The sequence below is a fragment of the Pan troglodytes genome, chromosome 4 (genome assembly GCF_028858775.2).
Source record: "Pan troglodytes isolate AG18354 chromosome 4, NHGRI_mPanTro3-v2.0_pri, whole genome shotgun sequence".
Lineage (NCBI taxonomy): Eukaryota > Metazoa > Chordata > Mammalia > Primates > Hominidae > Pan > Pan troglodytes.
Window position 1 is genome coordinate 137,434,692 of NC_072402.2, and position 14,748 is coordinate 137,449,439.

The 14,748-nt window shown below is 49.7% G+C and overlaps 1 protein-coding gene and 1 non-coding gene across 3 annotated transcripts in view; one reads left to right on the forward strand and one right to left on the reverse strand.

The window, feature by feature from the left end:
• Positions 1-1,078: 1,078 nt before the first annotated feature.
• Positions 1,079-1,184, reverse strand: LOC112209276 (U6 spliceosomal RNA). The gene has a single exon (XR_002944027.1). It is a non-coding gene; the product is annotated as a U6 spliceosomal RNA (small nuclear RNA).
• A 3,225-nt stretch (positions 1,185-4,409) lies between these two features.
• Positions 4,410-14,748, forward strand: part of PSD2 (pleckstrin and Sec7 domain containing 2) — a 122,947-nt gene continuing 112,608 nt past the window's right edge. Inside the window, exon 1 of one of the 2 annotated variants that reach the window (XM_054685237.2) lies at positions 4,410-5,040. In XM_054685237.2, the coding sequence (XP_054541212.2) occupies positions 5,031-5,040 (10 nt within the window). In that variant the 5' untranslated portion in view covers positions 4,410-5,030. The remainder of the gene's footprint in view (positions 5,041-14,748) is intronic. The other variant, XM_054685234.2, reaches the window with a different exon arrangement.

Genomic DNA, 14,748 nt, shown 5'->3' on the forward strand with positions numbered 1-14,748 from the left:
AGCTTAGCTGGAGGCCTATAAAAGAGCCCTGGCTAAGGAGGGAGACAAAACACCTAGTTTGATGGGGAGACACAGCCTCAGTTCTAAGAGGAGCACAGGCTTGGGAGGGAAGGCCTCTGCCTTCAGGAAGTTTTCAGTCTGAAAAGTCCCAGACTCTCTAAGCCTCACTTTGCTCATCCAGGAAGTGGGGATGACAGTGTAGTCAGCTGTGAGGGTTCCAGAAGTTATGGTGTGGAAGGACCAGGGACCAGGATCAACATGGATATCTTAAACCATGCCTAGCCACAGCATTCAGGGGGATGGTGATGATGATGATGATTATTATTATTATGGGTAATATTTACTGGGCACTTACTAGACCTCAAGTCAAATGCTAAGTGCATGCTTTACCCAATTAACTCAGTTAATCCTTTTTTTTTTTTTTCCTGAGATGGAGTCTAACTCTGTTGCCCAGGCTGGCGTGCAGTGGTGTGAGCTCGACTCACGGTGACCTCCCCCATCAAGTGATTCTCAAGTGGTTCAAGTGATTCTCCCCGCTCAACCTCCAGAGTAGCTGGGACTACAGACATGCGCCACCACACCTGGCTAATTTTTTTTTTTTTTTTTTTTAGACAAAGTCTCGGTTTGTTGCCCAGACTGGAGTGCAGTGGTGCAATCTCGGCTCACTGCAAACCCACCTCCCGGGTTCAAACGATTCTCCTGCCTCAGCCTCCCAAGTAGCTGGGACTGCAGACATGTGCCACCATGCCTGGTTAATTTTTGTATTTTTAGTAGAGATGGGGTTTTGCCATGTTGGCCAGGCTGGTCTCTAACTCCTGACCTCAAGTGATCCTCCCACCTTGGACTCCCAAAGTGCTGGGATTACAGGTGTGAGCCACCGTGCCTGGCGTAAGTTTTGTATTTTTAGTAGAGATGGGGTTTCACCATGTTGGTCAGGCTGGTCTCAAACTCCTGAGCTCAGGTGATCTGTTCTCCTTGGCCTCCCAAAGTGCTGGGATTACAGGCATGAGGCACTGTGCCTGGCCTTAATTGTTCTAAGAATTCTGGGAGGCAACTTTCATTATCATTGCCATTTTAAAAAAATATGGAATGCTTTATGAATTTGCGTGTCATCCTTGCACGGGGTCATGCTAATCTTCTCTGTGTCATTCCAATTTTAGTGTATGTGCTATTGAAGCAAGCATTATCATTGTCATTTTATAAATGAAGAAACAGCCAGGCATGGTGGCTCACCCCTGTAATCTCAACACTTTGGGAGGCTGAGGCAGGTGGATAACTTGAGCTCAGGAGTTCAAGACCAGCCTGAACAACATGGTTGATATGATTTGGCTGTGTCCCCACCCAAATCTCAACTTGAATTGTATCTCCCATAATTTCCATGTATTGTGGGAAGGATCCAGGGGGAGGTAATTGAATCATGGGGGCTGGTCTTTCCCGTGCTATTTTTGTGATAGTGAATAAGTATCATGAGATCTGATGGATTTATCAGGGGTTTCTGTTTTTGCTTCTTCCTCATCTTTCTCTTGCTGCTACCATGTAAGAAGTGCCTTTCACCTCTCACCATGATTCTGAGGCCTCCCCAGCCATGTGGAACTATAAGTTCAATTAAACCTTTTTTTATTCCCAGTTTCGGGTATGTCTTTATCAACAGTATGAAAACGGACTAATACAGTAAATTGGTACCAGGAGTGGGGTGCTGCTGAAAAGATACCCAAAAAAGTGGAAGCAAATTTGGAACTGGGTAACAGGCAGAGGTTGGAACAGTTTGGAGGGCTCAGAAGAAGACAGGAAAATGAGGGAATGTTTGGAACTTCCTAGAAACTTGTCAAATGGCTTTGCCCAAAATGCTGATAATGATATGGACAATAAGGTCCAGGTTGAGGTGGTCTCAGATGGAGATGAGGAACTTGTTGGGAACTGGAGTAAAGGTGACTCTTGTTATTTATTTAATTTATTTTTTTTTTGAGACAGAGTCTTGCTCTGTCACCCAGGCTAGAGTGCAATGGCACAATCTGGGCTTACTGCAACCTCCGCCTTCCAGGTTCAAGCGATTCTCCTGCCTCAGTCTCCCAAGTAGCTGGGATTATAGGTGCCTGCCATCATGCCCAGCTAATTTTTGTATTTTTAGTAGAGATGGAGTTTTGCCCTGTTGGCCAGGCTGGTCTCGAAATCCTGATCTCAGGTGATCTGCCTGCCTTGGCCTCCCAAAGTGCTGGGATTACAGGCGTGAGCTACCACACCTGACTTTTTTTTTTTTTGAGGTGGAGTCTCGCTCTGTCACCCAGGCTGGAGTGCAGTGGTGCAGTCTTGGCTCACTGCAAGCTCTGCCTCCTGGGTTCATGCCATTCTGCGTCAGCCTCCCGAGTAGCTGGGACTATAGGCGCCCGCCACCACGTTTGGCTAATTTTTTGTATTTTCAGTAGAGACAGGGTTTCATCGTGTTAGCCAGGATGGTCTTGATCTCCTGACCTCGTGATCCACCCACCTCAGCTTCCCAGAGTGCTGGGATTACAGGTGTGAGCCACAGCTCACAGACTTTTTTTTTTTTTTTTTTTTTTTTTGAGACAGAGTCTCGCTCTGTCACCAGGCTAGAGTGCAGTGGCACAATCTCGGCTCACTGCAACCTCTCTCTGCCTCCTGGGTTCAAGCGATTCCCCTGCCTCAGCCTTCCGAGTAGCTAGGATTATAGGCACATGCCATCACGCCCAGCTAATTTTTGTATTTTTAGTAGAGACAGGGTTTTACCATGTTGGCCAGGATGGTCTCAATCTCCTCACCTTGTGATCTACCCACCTTGGCCTCCCAAAGTGCTGGGATTGCAGGCTTGAGTCACTGCACCTGGCCTCTTGTTATGTTTTAGCAAAGAGACTGGTGACATTTTGCCTCTGCCCTAGAGATTTATGGAACTTTGAACTTGAGAAAGATGATTTAGGGTATTTGGTGGAAGACATTTCTAAGCAGCAAAGCATTCAAGAGGTGATTTGGGTGCTGTTAAAGGCATTCAGTTTTATAAGGGAAGCAGAGCATAAAAGTTTGGAAAATTTGCAGCCTGACTATGCAATAGAAAAGAAAAACCCATTTTCTGGGGAGAAATTCAGGCTGGCTGCAGAAATTTGCATAAGTAGTAAGGAGCCTAATGTTAATCCCCAAGACCATCGGGAAAACGTCTCCTGGCCATGTCAGAGACCTTCATGGCAGCCTCTCCCATCACAGGCCCGGAGGCCTAGGAGGAAAAAGTGGTTTCATGGGCCAGAGGCAGGGTCTCCATACTGTGTGCAGCCTAGGGATTTGATGCCCTGTGTTCCAGCTGCTCCAGCCATGGCTGAAAGGGGCCAATATACAGCATGGACTTTGGCTTCAGAGGGTGGAAGCCCCAAGCCTTGGCAGCTTCCATGTGATGTTGAGCTTGCAGGTGCACAGAAGTCAAGAACTGAGGTTTTGGAACCTCCACCTAGATTTCAGAAGATGTATGGAAACTCCTGGATGCCCAGGCAAAAGTTTGCTGCAGGGGCAGGGCTGTCATGGAGGACCTCTGCTAGGGCAGTGTGGAAGGGAAATGTGGGGTCGGAGCCCCCACACAGCTGGGGGACTGCCTAGTGGAGTTGTGAGAAGATGGCCACTGTCCTCCAGACCCCAGAATGGTAGATCCACCAACAGCTTGCACCATGCACCTGGAAAAGCTGCAGACACTCAACGCCAGCCCATGAAAGCAGCCAGGAGGGAGGCTGTACCCTGCAAAATGACAGGGGTAGAGCTGCCCAAGACCATGGGAACCTACCTCTTGCATCAGCGTGACCTGGATGTGAGACCTGGAGTCAAAGGAGATCATTTTGGAGCTTTAAAATTTGACTGCCCCACTGGATTTTGAACTTGCATGGGGCCTGTAGCCCCTTTGTTTTGGCCAATTTCTCCCATTTAGAATGGCTGTATTTACCCAATACCTGTATCCCCATTGTATCTAGGAAGTAACTACCTTGCTTTTGTTTTGTTTTGTTTTGTTTTTTGAGACGGAGTCCCACTTTGTTGCCCAGACTGGAGTGCAGTGGCATGATCTTGGCTCACTGCAACGTCTACCTCCCAGGTTCAAGTGATTCTCCTGCCTCAGCCTCCTGAGTAACTGGGACTGCAGGCGTGTGCCACCACACTCCACTGATTTTTTATTTTTAGTAGAGATGGGATTTCACCATATTGGCCAGACTGGTCTCGAACTCCTGACCTCAGGTGATCCACCCGCCTTGGCCTCCCAAGATGCTGGGATTACAAGCGTGAGCCACCGCACCTGGCTTTTTTTTTTTTTTTTTTAAGACAGAGTCTCACTCTGTCGCTCAGGCTGGAGTGTAGTGGTGTGATTTCAGCTCACTGCAGCCTCCACCTCCCAGGTTCAAGTGATTCTCCTGCCTCAGCCTCCTGAGTAGCTGGGACTACAGGCGCATGCCACCACGCCCAGTTAATTTTGTATTTTTAGTAGAGGCAGGGTTTCACCGTGTTGGCCAGGCTGGTCTCAAATTCCTGACTTCAAATGACCCACCTACCCCGGCCTCCCAAAGTGCTGTGATTACAGGTGTGAGCCACTGCACCCGGCCACTTGTTTTTGATTTTACAGGCTCATAGGTGGAAGGGACTTGCCTTGTCTCAGATAAGACTTTGGACTGTGGACTTTTGGGTTAATGGTGAAATGAGTTAAGACTTTGGGGGAGTGTTGGGAAGGCATGATTGGTTTTGAAATGTGAGGACATGAGATTTGGGGGAGCCAGGGTCGGAATCATATGGTTTGGCTGTGTCCCCACCCAAATCTCAACTTGAATTGTATCTCCCATAATTCCCACTTGTTGTGGGAGGGACCCAGGGGGAGGTAATTAAATCATGGGGTCCGGTCTTTCTGTGCTATTCTTGTGATAGTGAATAAGTCTCATAAGATCTAATGGGTTTATCAGGGGTCTCCACTTTTGCTTATTCCTCATTTTTCTCTTGCCAGCATCATGTAAGAAGTGCTTTTCGCCTCCCGCCATGATTCTGAGGTCTCCCCAGCCATGTGGAACTGTAAGTCCAATTAAACCTGTTTTTGTTCCCAGTTTTGGGTATGTCTTTTTTGTTTGTTTGTTTTTTTGAGACGGAGTCTCTCTCTGTCACCTAGGCTGGAATGCAGTGGTGCAATCTTGGCTCACTGCAAGCCCCACTTTCTGGGTTCATGTCATTCTCCTGCCTCAGCCTCCCGAGTAGCTGGGACTACAGGTGCCTGCCACCATGCCCAGCTTATTTTTTGTATTTTTAGTAGAGACGGGGTTTCGCCATGTTAGCCAGGATGGTCTCAATCTCCTGACCTCGTGATCCACCTGCCGCGGCCTCCCAAAGTGCTGGGATTACAGGCGTGAGTCACCGTGCCCGGGCAGTTTCGGGTATGTCTTTATCAGCCATGTGAAAATGGACTAATACAATGGGGAAACCTTGTCTCTACAAAAAATACCAAAATTAGCCAGGCGTGGTGTTACACGCCTGTAGTCCCAGCTACTAGGGAGGCTGAGGTGAGAGGATCGCTGGAGCTCAGGAGGTGAAGGCTTCAGTGAGCTGTGAGTGTGCCACCACTCCAGGCTGGGTGATGACATGAGGCCCTGTCTCAAAAATAAATAAGTATATGAAGAAACAGATCCACTGAGATGGACTTGCCCAGTGTCACACAGCTGGAGAGTGAGAGAGTGGAGGTTTGACCCTGCTCTGAAGATTTCACTGGCTGGGTGCAGTGGCTCACGCCTGTAATCTTAGCACTTTGGGAGGCCAAAGCAGAAGGGTAGTTTGAGCCTAGGAGTTCAAGACCAGCCTGGGAGACCCTGTCTTTACAAAAATTACAAAAATTAGCTGGGCATGGTAGCAGTCACCTGTAGTCCCAGCTACTTGTGAGGCTGAGGCTGGAGGAGCTCTTGAGTCTGGGAGGTCCAGGCTGCAGTGAGCTGTGATTGTGCCACTGCCCTCCAGCCAGGGTGATAGTGACACCTTGTCTCTAAAGAAAAAAAAAGGTTTCACAGTAGGCCCTGCAGTTGTGTGAAGACAGGGATCTGAGGGTGGGGGCCTAGGAGTAAGGACTACAATGGCTGGTAATGGCCCTAGTTCTGGGGTCCCCACCCTTTGAGCCTATACCCAGTCCTCAGAGGTGTAGGCCAAGGAGTGTTCTTTGTCAAGGTGAACCAGGCCCCTGTCTCTGGATGTATTTTTTATTTTATTTTATTTTTTTTGAGATGGAGTCTTGTTCTGTTGCCCAGGCTGGAGTGCAGTGGTGAGATCTTGGCTCACTGCAGCCTCTGCCTCCCGGGTTCAAGCAGTTCTCTGCCTCAGCCTCCCGAGTAGCTGGGATTACAGGCTCCCGTCATCACTCCTGGCTAATTTTTTGTATTTTTAGTAGAGACAGGGTTTCACCATCTTGGCCAGGCCGGTCTTGAACGCCTGATCTCGCGATCCACCTGCCTCAGCCTCCCAAAGTGCTGGGATTACAGGCGTGAGCCACCGCGCCTGGCCTTTTTTTTTTTTTTTCTGACAGAGTTTCACTCTTGTCACCCAGGCTGGAGTGCAATGGTGCGGTCTCAGCTCACTGCGACCTCTGCCTCCCAGGTTCAAGCAATTCTCCTGCCTCAGTCTCCTGAGTAGCTGAGATTACAGGCGCCTGCCACCACGCCTGGCTAATTTTTGTATTTTTAGTGGAGATGGGGTTTCACCATGTTGGCCATGCTGTTCTCGAACTCCTGGCCTCAGGTGATCCATTTACCTCCTTCCAAAGTGCTGGGATTACAGGCGTGAGCCACTGCGCTCAGCCTGCCTCTGGATTTTTGAAGTTGGTCCTTACAGCTCCCTGTGAGGTGAGAACTATTCCTGTTTTATAGATGAAGATACTGAGACCCGGAGTCGGAGTCAGTCCCCTAAGCAAGTCAGCAGGGCAGTGCGAGTCTCAAACTCAGGGCTCCAGACTCCATGTTGATATTCTTTCTGCTAGAGACAGGTGTCTTCAGGTAATTTGAGAACAGAAGTCCTTTTTGCTTCCCTTCCCCAACCCTGGGTTGCCACAAACGTGAGACTAAGGACAGGTTAGGGGAGGATGCAGATCCTAAAAACCAACTCCCAATAGCAACACCAGTGTTAATTTAACAGCGGACGTGTATTGACAGCTCACTTTGTGCTGGGCATGGTGCTTCTGTGTGCATGTGTGTGCAGCCTCAGAATCCTCCTCAACACAGTGCTTCAGACAGCCACTGTCAGCCAATGGGAAAAGACACAGGCCTGAAGTTCAGATCAGCCCATGGTAGTGAGCACCAGGCATGAGCCAGGCACTGGGGAGAACAAGGCCAGCATCTAGGAGGCAGATGTGAGACAATGGCGATAATGTAGGGGAACAGCTAGACTGTGGGGACACAGACATGGGGCCCCTGATGTCAAACTGAAGGGTTTGACAAGAAAGGTTTCTTGGAGGAAGTGATATTTCAGCTGAACTCCTCTTAGGGGTTCCCCAAACCAGACTATGCCCCATCCTACCTCAAACCATCCATCCTCCAAGATGATGAGAGTTAGGGGTTCAAGAGGATTGAGCCAGGCAAAGAAGATAGGGTGGGAAGGAAGAGTTCCCAGTTCTAGGCTGGGAGAATAGCACCCCAGAGGCCTGAAGCAGGAAGGAGCCCAGCCTATCTGTGGAAGATGCTAAATGAGGCAGAGGGTGGAGTATAAGGGGGCAGAGAGAAGGGCAGGCGAGGGCATTCATTTAGGGCACTGCAGACCAGGAGAAGAGGTCTGGGCTCAACGTAGTGGCATGGGGGTCCACTGAGATAACTTCCCATCCCCCATCTCACATGTTACTTTCCTATCTCTAAGACCCTCTCACATCAGCCAGATTCACCCAATACTTCTTGGGAGTAGGTGGAGCAGGGGTCACCATGGTCATTTTACGGATGAAGAAACTGAGTCTCAGAGGTTACAGTGCTGGTCTGCTTTGCCTGGCTGGTAAGAGGGGCAGTGGGCCTGGGTTCTGAGCCAAAGTTCTGGACCGTTTGCAGGACCATCAGTGTGGATTCTGAAGGACGGATGGTATGGAGTAGGGTAGGGCACAGTCTGGTTTGGGGAACCCCTAAGGGTGCAGAGGGAGGGTGAGGATCCCTGCCAAAGCTCCAGGCTGGAGGGGACTGTGTCCTCCTCCCTCCTGCAGTCCATCTCCAGTGGCCGGCTGGGGTGAGTCAGCCTGGATGAAGTCACCTACTTCCATGCAGACTGTGCCCCCTGACCTGGGAGGCGCCTGTCAGGGGCACCAGCCGAGACTGAGGACAGGCTGGGCAGCACTCCAGGTCGCTGTGTGGCAGCTGATTTAGGGGGCTGGAAATGTCCAGAGCCATCAGAAGCAGCTGGGCGTCTGGGGCCTTGAGGCCCGTAAGTCATGCTGCTGCCTGCCGTTCCCTGCATTGCTGTGAAGCCTCACCGGGGACTGGGCTCATCAAAATCAGTTTATGCCAAAGGAAATTAATTTTTGCCTCTCTGAGATGGGGTGTGGGGAAGGGAGGTCAGCTCCAGAGGCAGGCCTGTAACAGCACTGCAGGGAGGGGTTGGATACTACAGTGTGCCCACGATGGCACTGATCGAAGAGCCTCGGGGCTAGAGGGCCTGCCCATTCTGCAGAGCGGGTGACTGAGGTTTCAAAGGAGCCTCCTAGTCTTTGGGACCAGAACCCAGATTTTGTTCTTTATTAATCTGTCTTTATTCATTTCTGTCCTCCTTCACTCCTTCTCTTCCTTCTTTCCTTCTCTATCTCCATGAGTATTTACTGAACACCTGCTATGTGCCAGGCACTGTCCTGTGTGGTAAGGACACAGAGATGCACAAGACAGACCAAGTCCTGCTCTCATGGAGCATGCAGTCTGGTTGGGTAAGACAGACTGGTCATAGCTAAATAAGAAAGTATCAGACAGGGAGGAGTGCTAGGTGAGCATTAAATTGTGATGTGATGCAAGGCACAGTGGCTCACACCTGTAATCCCAGCACTTCGGGAGGCTGAGGCGGGTGGATCACCTGAAGTCAGAAGTTCGAGACCAGCCTGGTGAAACCTTGTCTCCACTAAAAATACAAAAATTAGATGGGCGTGGTGGTGGGTGCCTGTAGTCCCAGCTACTCAGGAGGCTGAGGCAGGAAAATCACTTGAACCTGGGAGCTGGAAGTTGCAGTGAGCTGAGATCGCACCATTGCACTGCAGCCTGGGTGACAGAATGAGACTCTGTCTCAAAAAATAAATAATAAAAATAAAAGCAAAAATTAGCTGGGTGTGGTGACGCACCTGTAGGCCCACCTATTCGGGAGGCTGAGGTAGGAGGATCGCTTGAGCCCAGGAAGTTGAGGCTGCAGTGAGCCATGATTGTGCCAGTGCACTCAAGCCTGGGTGACAGAGCAAGACCCTGTCTCAAAAAAAAAAAAAAAAGATAAAACAGGAGATGTCAAAGAAACCTTCAATGAGGCAGCTGGCCCAGACCCAGGATCTCCTTCCACTCTTCTTGAGTCCCAGGCTTCTTTGTGGTGAAGGTGAGCAGCTGGGTCAGCGTTTCCCAGCCCAGCTTTGCTTGTGTCCCTGTCTGTCAGGAGCCCTCAGCGGCTCCCCATTGCTCAGTAACAACAGTTCTCAGTTCTTGAGTGATTACCTTAGTCTGGGCATAGAGCCTTTTTGTGAATCCCTACAACAACCCTACCAGGCAGATACCATTATTATTTCCATTTTACAAATGAGGAAACTGAGGCTTGGAGAGAAGAGATTTTTGCCAAGGTACCTCAGCTGGTTGGTGACAAAGCCAGGATTCAGATTTGCTGAGCCATTAGTTGCCACTGCTGATAGAATGAAGTCCACTGCCTTCCCTGGAGTCGCAGCCTTGCTCTTATCTGCTCAGGACCCACTTTCCCACCATCCTGTGCTCCACAGACTGAACAAACAGCCGCTTCCATCTCCCTAAACGCTACACAGGTTCCCAACTGAGAACCTTTCTTTGCCTGTGCTGTTCCCTCCATCTAGAGTCCCCTCGCCTCCTCACATAAGCAAGGGGGTGCCCTTTATCTCTTATGCCCCCACAATTCTATTTGTGAGGCTCTATGGCCCCTTATCACACACATTTTGTGTGCCCAGGGATTGGAGGTGTGACAGACTGGTATTTAGGTCTAAGTCTTTTTTGTTTGTTTTTTTTTTTGAGATAGAGTTTTGTTCTTGTCACCCAGGCTGGAGTGCAGTGGGGTAATCTCGGCTCCCTGCAACCTCCGCCTCCTGGGTTCAAGCGATTATCCCACCTCAGCCTCCCGAGTAGCTGGGATTACAGGTGCGCACTACTACGCCTGAGTAATTTTTGTATTTTTAGTAGAGACGGGTTTCATCATGTTGGTCAGGCTGGTCTCAAACTCCTGACCTCGTGATCCGTCTGCCTGGGCCTCCTAAAGTGCTGGGATTAAAGGCGTGAGCCACCGTGCCTAGCCTTTTTTTGGAGATGGAGTTTCGCCCTTGTTGCCCAGGCTGGAGCACAGTGGCGTGATCTCAGCTCACTGCAACCTCTGCCTCCCGGGTTCAAGCGATTCTCTTGTCTCAGCCTCCTGAGTAGCTGGGATTACAGGTGCGTGCCACCACACCCAGCTAATTTTTTGTATTTTTAGTATAGACAGGGTTTCACCATGTTGGCCAGGCTGGTCTCGAACTCCTGACTTCAGGTGATCCAGCCACCTTGGCCTCCCAAAGTGCTGGGATTATAGTGTGAGCCACTGCCCTTTTGTTTTGTTTTTTTAAGAGACAAGGTCTCACCCTGTTGCCAGGGTGGAGTGCAGTGGCAGGATCTTGGCTCACTGCAACCTCAATCTCCCACGCTCAAGTGATCCTCCCACCTCAGCCTTCTGAGTAGTGGGGACTACTGGTGCGTGCCACCATGCTCAGCTAATTTTTTTTTTTTTTTTTTGAGACAGCGTCTCACTCTGTCGCCCAGGCTGGAGTGCAGTGGCGCAATCTTGGTCCACTGCAAGCTCTGCCTCCTGGGTTCACGCCATTCTCCTGCCTCAGCCTCCCCAGTAGCTGGGACTACAGGCGCCGGCCACCATGCCAGCTAAGTTTTTTGTATTTTTAGTAGAGACGGGGTTTCACCGTGTTAGCCAGGATGCTCTTGAACTCCTGACCTTGTGATCCATCCGCCTCGGCCTCCCAAAGTGCTGGGATTACAGGTGTGAGTCACTGTGCCTGGCCTAATTTTTTTTTTTTTTTTTTTGAGATGGAGTCTTGCTCTGTCGCCCAGGTTGGAGTGCATGGCGCGATCTGGGCTCACTGCAATCCCTGACTTCCGGGTTCACGCCATTCTCCTGCCTCAGCCTCCCAAGTAGCTGGGACTACAGGTGCCTGCAAGCAAGCTCGGCTAATTTTTTGTATTTTTAGTAGAGATGGGGTTTCACCGTGTTAGCCAGGATGGTCTTGATCTCGTGACCTCGTGATCCACCCACCTCGGCCTCCCAAAGTGTTGAGATTACAGGCGTGAGCCACCGCGCCCGGCTAATTTTTATATTTTTTGTAGAGACAGAACCTCCGTATTTTGCCCAGGCTGGTCTCAAACTCCCAGGCTCAAGTGATCCTTTCGCCTTGGCCTCCCAAAATCCTGGGATTACAGGCATGAGCCACTGTGCCTGGCCTGGGGCCTGGATTTAAATCTTATTTGTATTACATATTGGCTCTGTGATCTTGGGAGGGCAACAAACTTTATAAGCCTCAGAGTTTTTGTTTGTTTGTTTGTTTTTTATTAATAAAATGGGGCTGTAGTGGGGAGCAAATAGATGATGAATTTAAAATGCTCAGCATAACTCAGGAGGCTGAGATGGCAGGATGGCTTGAGCCTAGGACTTCAAGGCTGCAGTGCATTGCCCTCCAGCCTGGGTGACAAAGCGAGTCTTTTAGGCTGGGTGTGGTGGTTCACGCCTGTAATCCCAACAATTTGGGAGCCCAGGAGTTCGAGACCAGCCTGGGCAACATAACGAGACCCTGACTCTAAAAAAATTAAAAAATTAGCCAGGCATAGTGGCATGTGTCTGTATTCCCAGCTACTCTGGAGGCTGAGGTGGGAGGATAACTTGAGCCAGGGAGGTCAAGGCTGCAGTGACACATGATTGTGCCACTACACTACAGCCTGGGTGACAAAGCAAGGCCCCATCTTATTTTTCTTTTGAGACAGAGTCTCGTTCTGTCGCCCAGGTTGGAGTGCAATGGCGTGATCTCAGCTCTCTACAACCTCCGCCCCACCATGTTCAAGCAATTCTCCTACCTCAGCCTCCTGAGTAGCTGGGATTACAGGCACGCACCACCACGCCCAGCTAGTTTTTGTATTTTTAGTAGAGATGGGTTTCACCATGTTGGTCAGGCTGGTCTTGAACTCCTGACCTCAGGTGATCCACCTGCCTTGGCCTCCCGAAGTGCTGGGGTTACAGGTGTGAGCCACTACGCCCGGCCGCAAGACCCCTTTTTTTTTTTTTTTTTTTTTAGATGGAATCTCGCTCTGTCGCCCAGGCTGGAGTGCAATGGCGCGATCTCGGCTCACTGCAACCTCTGCCTCCTGGGTTCAAGCGATTCTCCTGCCTCAGCCTCCTGGGTAGCTGGGATTACAGGCACCCACTACTATGCCCCGCTAATTTTTGTATTTTTAGTAGAGACAGGGTTTCACCATGTTAGTCAGGCTGGTCTCAAACCCCTGACCTCAGGTGATCTGCCTGCCTCAGCCTCCCAAAGTGCTAGGATTACAGGCGTGAGCCACCACGCCCGGCCAACCCAATCTTTAAAGAAAAAAAATGAGCAAGAAGTTCACTGCTCCCTTGTAGGGTGGTCCTAAAGGATGGTGAAAGGTGTCCAACATAGTGGGTATCCAACCCGAGAGGGCAGATCTAAGGGTTCATCACATCTCTCTTCCCCACAGGACCAGTCCAGGGCTTTGTGGCTTGGAGCATATTTTTTTAGTTGAAGTTGAGGTTGATTTACATTTCCAAGGATGTGGCCTCATTCAGTCCAGGTAGCCCTTGCACCCAGGTGGGGGAAAGGGAAATGACTTGAAGGTCCTTGGTGTTCATGAAATCTATTATCATCATAATAACAATAATTAATTTTTTGTTTTGAAATGGGGTCTCACTGTGTTGCCCAGGCTGACCTTCAACTCCTAAGCTCAAGAGATCTTCCCACCTCAACCTCCCCAGTAGCTGGGACTACAGTCCATGACACTGCACCCAGCTCAATAATTAATTGTTTTATATGGGCAACTGGCATTTTCTTCATTTTATATGAAGCACTTTTAGAAAACGTTGCTATTTTTATTGATCTGTATAACCTATTATTTAAGTACAAACAGCGGTTATACACATAGCTTCAAGCAAGGCCCTCAGCTCCCTTTCAAATAGACTGCTACCTGAAGTCCTTACTGAATAGGAATTTGGGAGCTGCCTCTGTCCAGCCACACACATGCACATGCACACGCACGTGCACACATACACACACACACACCCCCTCCATGAGGGTTGGGAAGACCTCAGCTCCTTTCATGGAGGTGTTGTCCTCAGTCACCTTCACAGATGACACCAGGTTTGAGTACCATTAACAGATGAGCTAACCCTTGGGTAGGCCGGGAAATATACACCTTGAAGTAGGAGATGGGACAGGGACTCCTCCTAAAGATCTGCAACCTGGCTGGACACCACGGCTCATGTCTGTAATCCCTGTACTTTGGGAGGCTGAGGTAGGTGGATCCCTTGAGTCCAGGAATTCAAGAACAACATGGTGAAACCCTGTCTCTACAAAATTAAAAAAAAAAATTAGTTGCCTGTAATCCCAGCACTTTGGGAGGCTGAGAGGGGCAGATCACGAAGTCAGATTGAGACCCGTCCTGGCTAATATGGTGAAATTCTCTACTAAAAATACAAAAAATTAGCCGGGCATGGTGGTGTGTGACTGTAATCCCAGCTGCTCGGGAGGCTGAGGCAGGAGAATCACTTGAACCTGGGAGGCGGAGGTTTTAGTGAGCCGAGATCATGCCACTGCACTCCAGCCTGGGCAACAGAGAGAGACTCCATCTCCAAAAAAATAAAGAAAGAAAGAATAAAATAAAAAAAAAAATAAATTAGCTGGGCATGGTGATGCAGGCCTATGGTCCCAGCTACTCCAGAGGCTGAGACAGATCACTTGAGCCTGGGAGGTTGAGGCTGCAATGAGCCATGATCGTGCCACTGCACTCCAGCCTAGGTGACAAAGTGACAAAATAAATAAATAAAAAATATTTGCAACATTTTTCTGCCCATTTTGTAGGGTGCTCACTCAGCCCAATTTCAGGGCTGGGAAGACTGGACTGAAGTGCCAGGGGGGCCTATCCTGGGGCTATTTTTCTGGGTGTGGATATTGACAGCTTTAGAAGTGCAGAGACAGTCAATGAGAGGCTGGAGCTTGGTTGTGTTTCCTGTTGGGGCCACAGCCAATGGAAGTAGGGCTTCTAGAGGAAGGGGCTCTGTCCAGAGGACAACACTGAAGTGTGAGCCCCAGCAGTCTGGCTGGTCCACCAAGTGCAGCTGCCCCTCTCCATCCACATCTCTCCGCTGGCTGGGGTCTGAGCAGCAGTTTGGAAACCTTAGCTGGAAGCTAGAAAAACTAACCAGTTGGCTGGAAATTTGGGTATAAGAAGAGAACAATGGTGCTGCAGACCCGAAAACGACTCTCTCTTTTTGGTTCATGGTGCCTGAGAATTTCAAGAGACC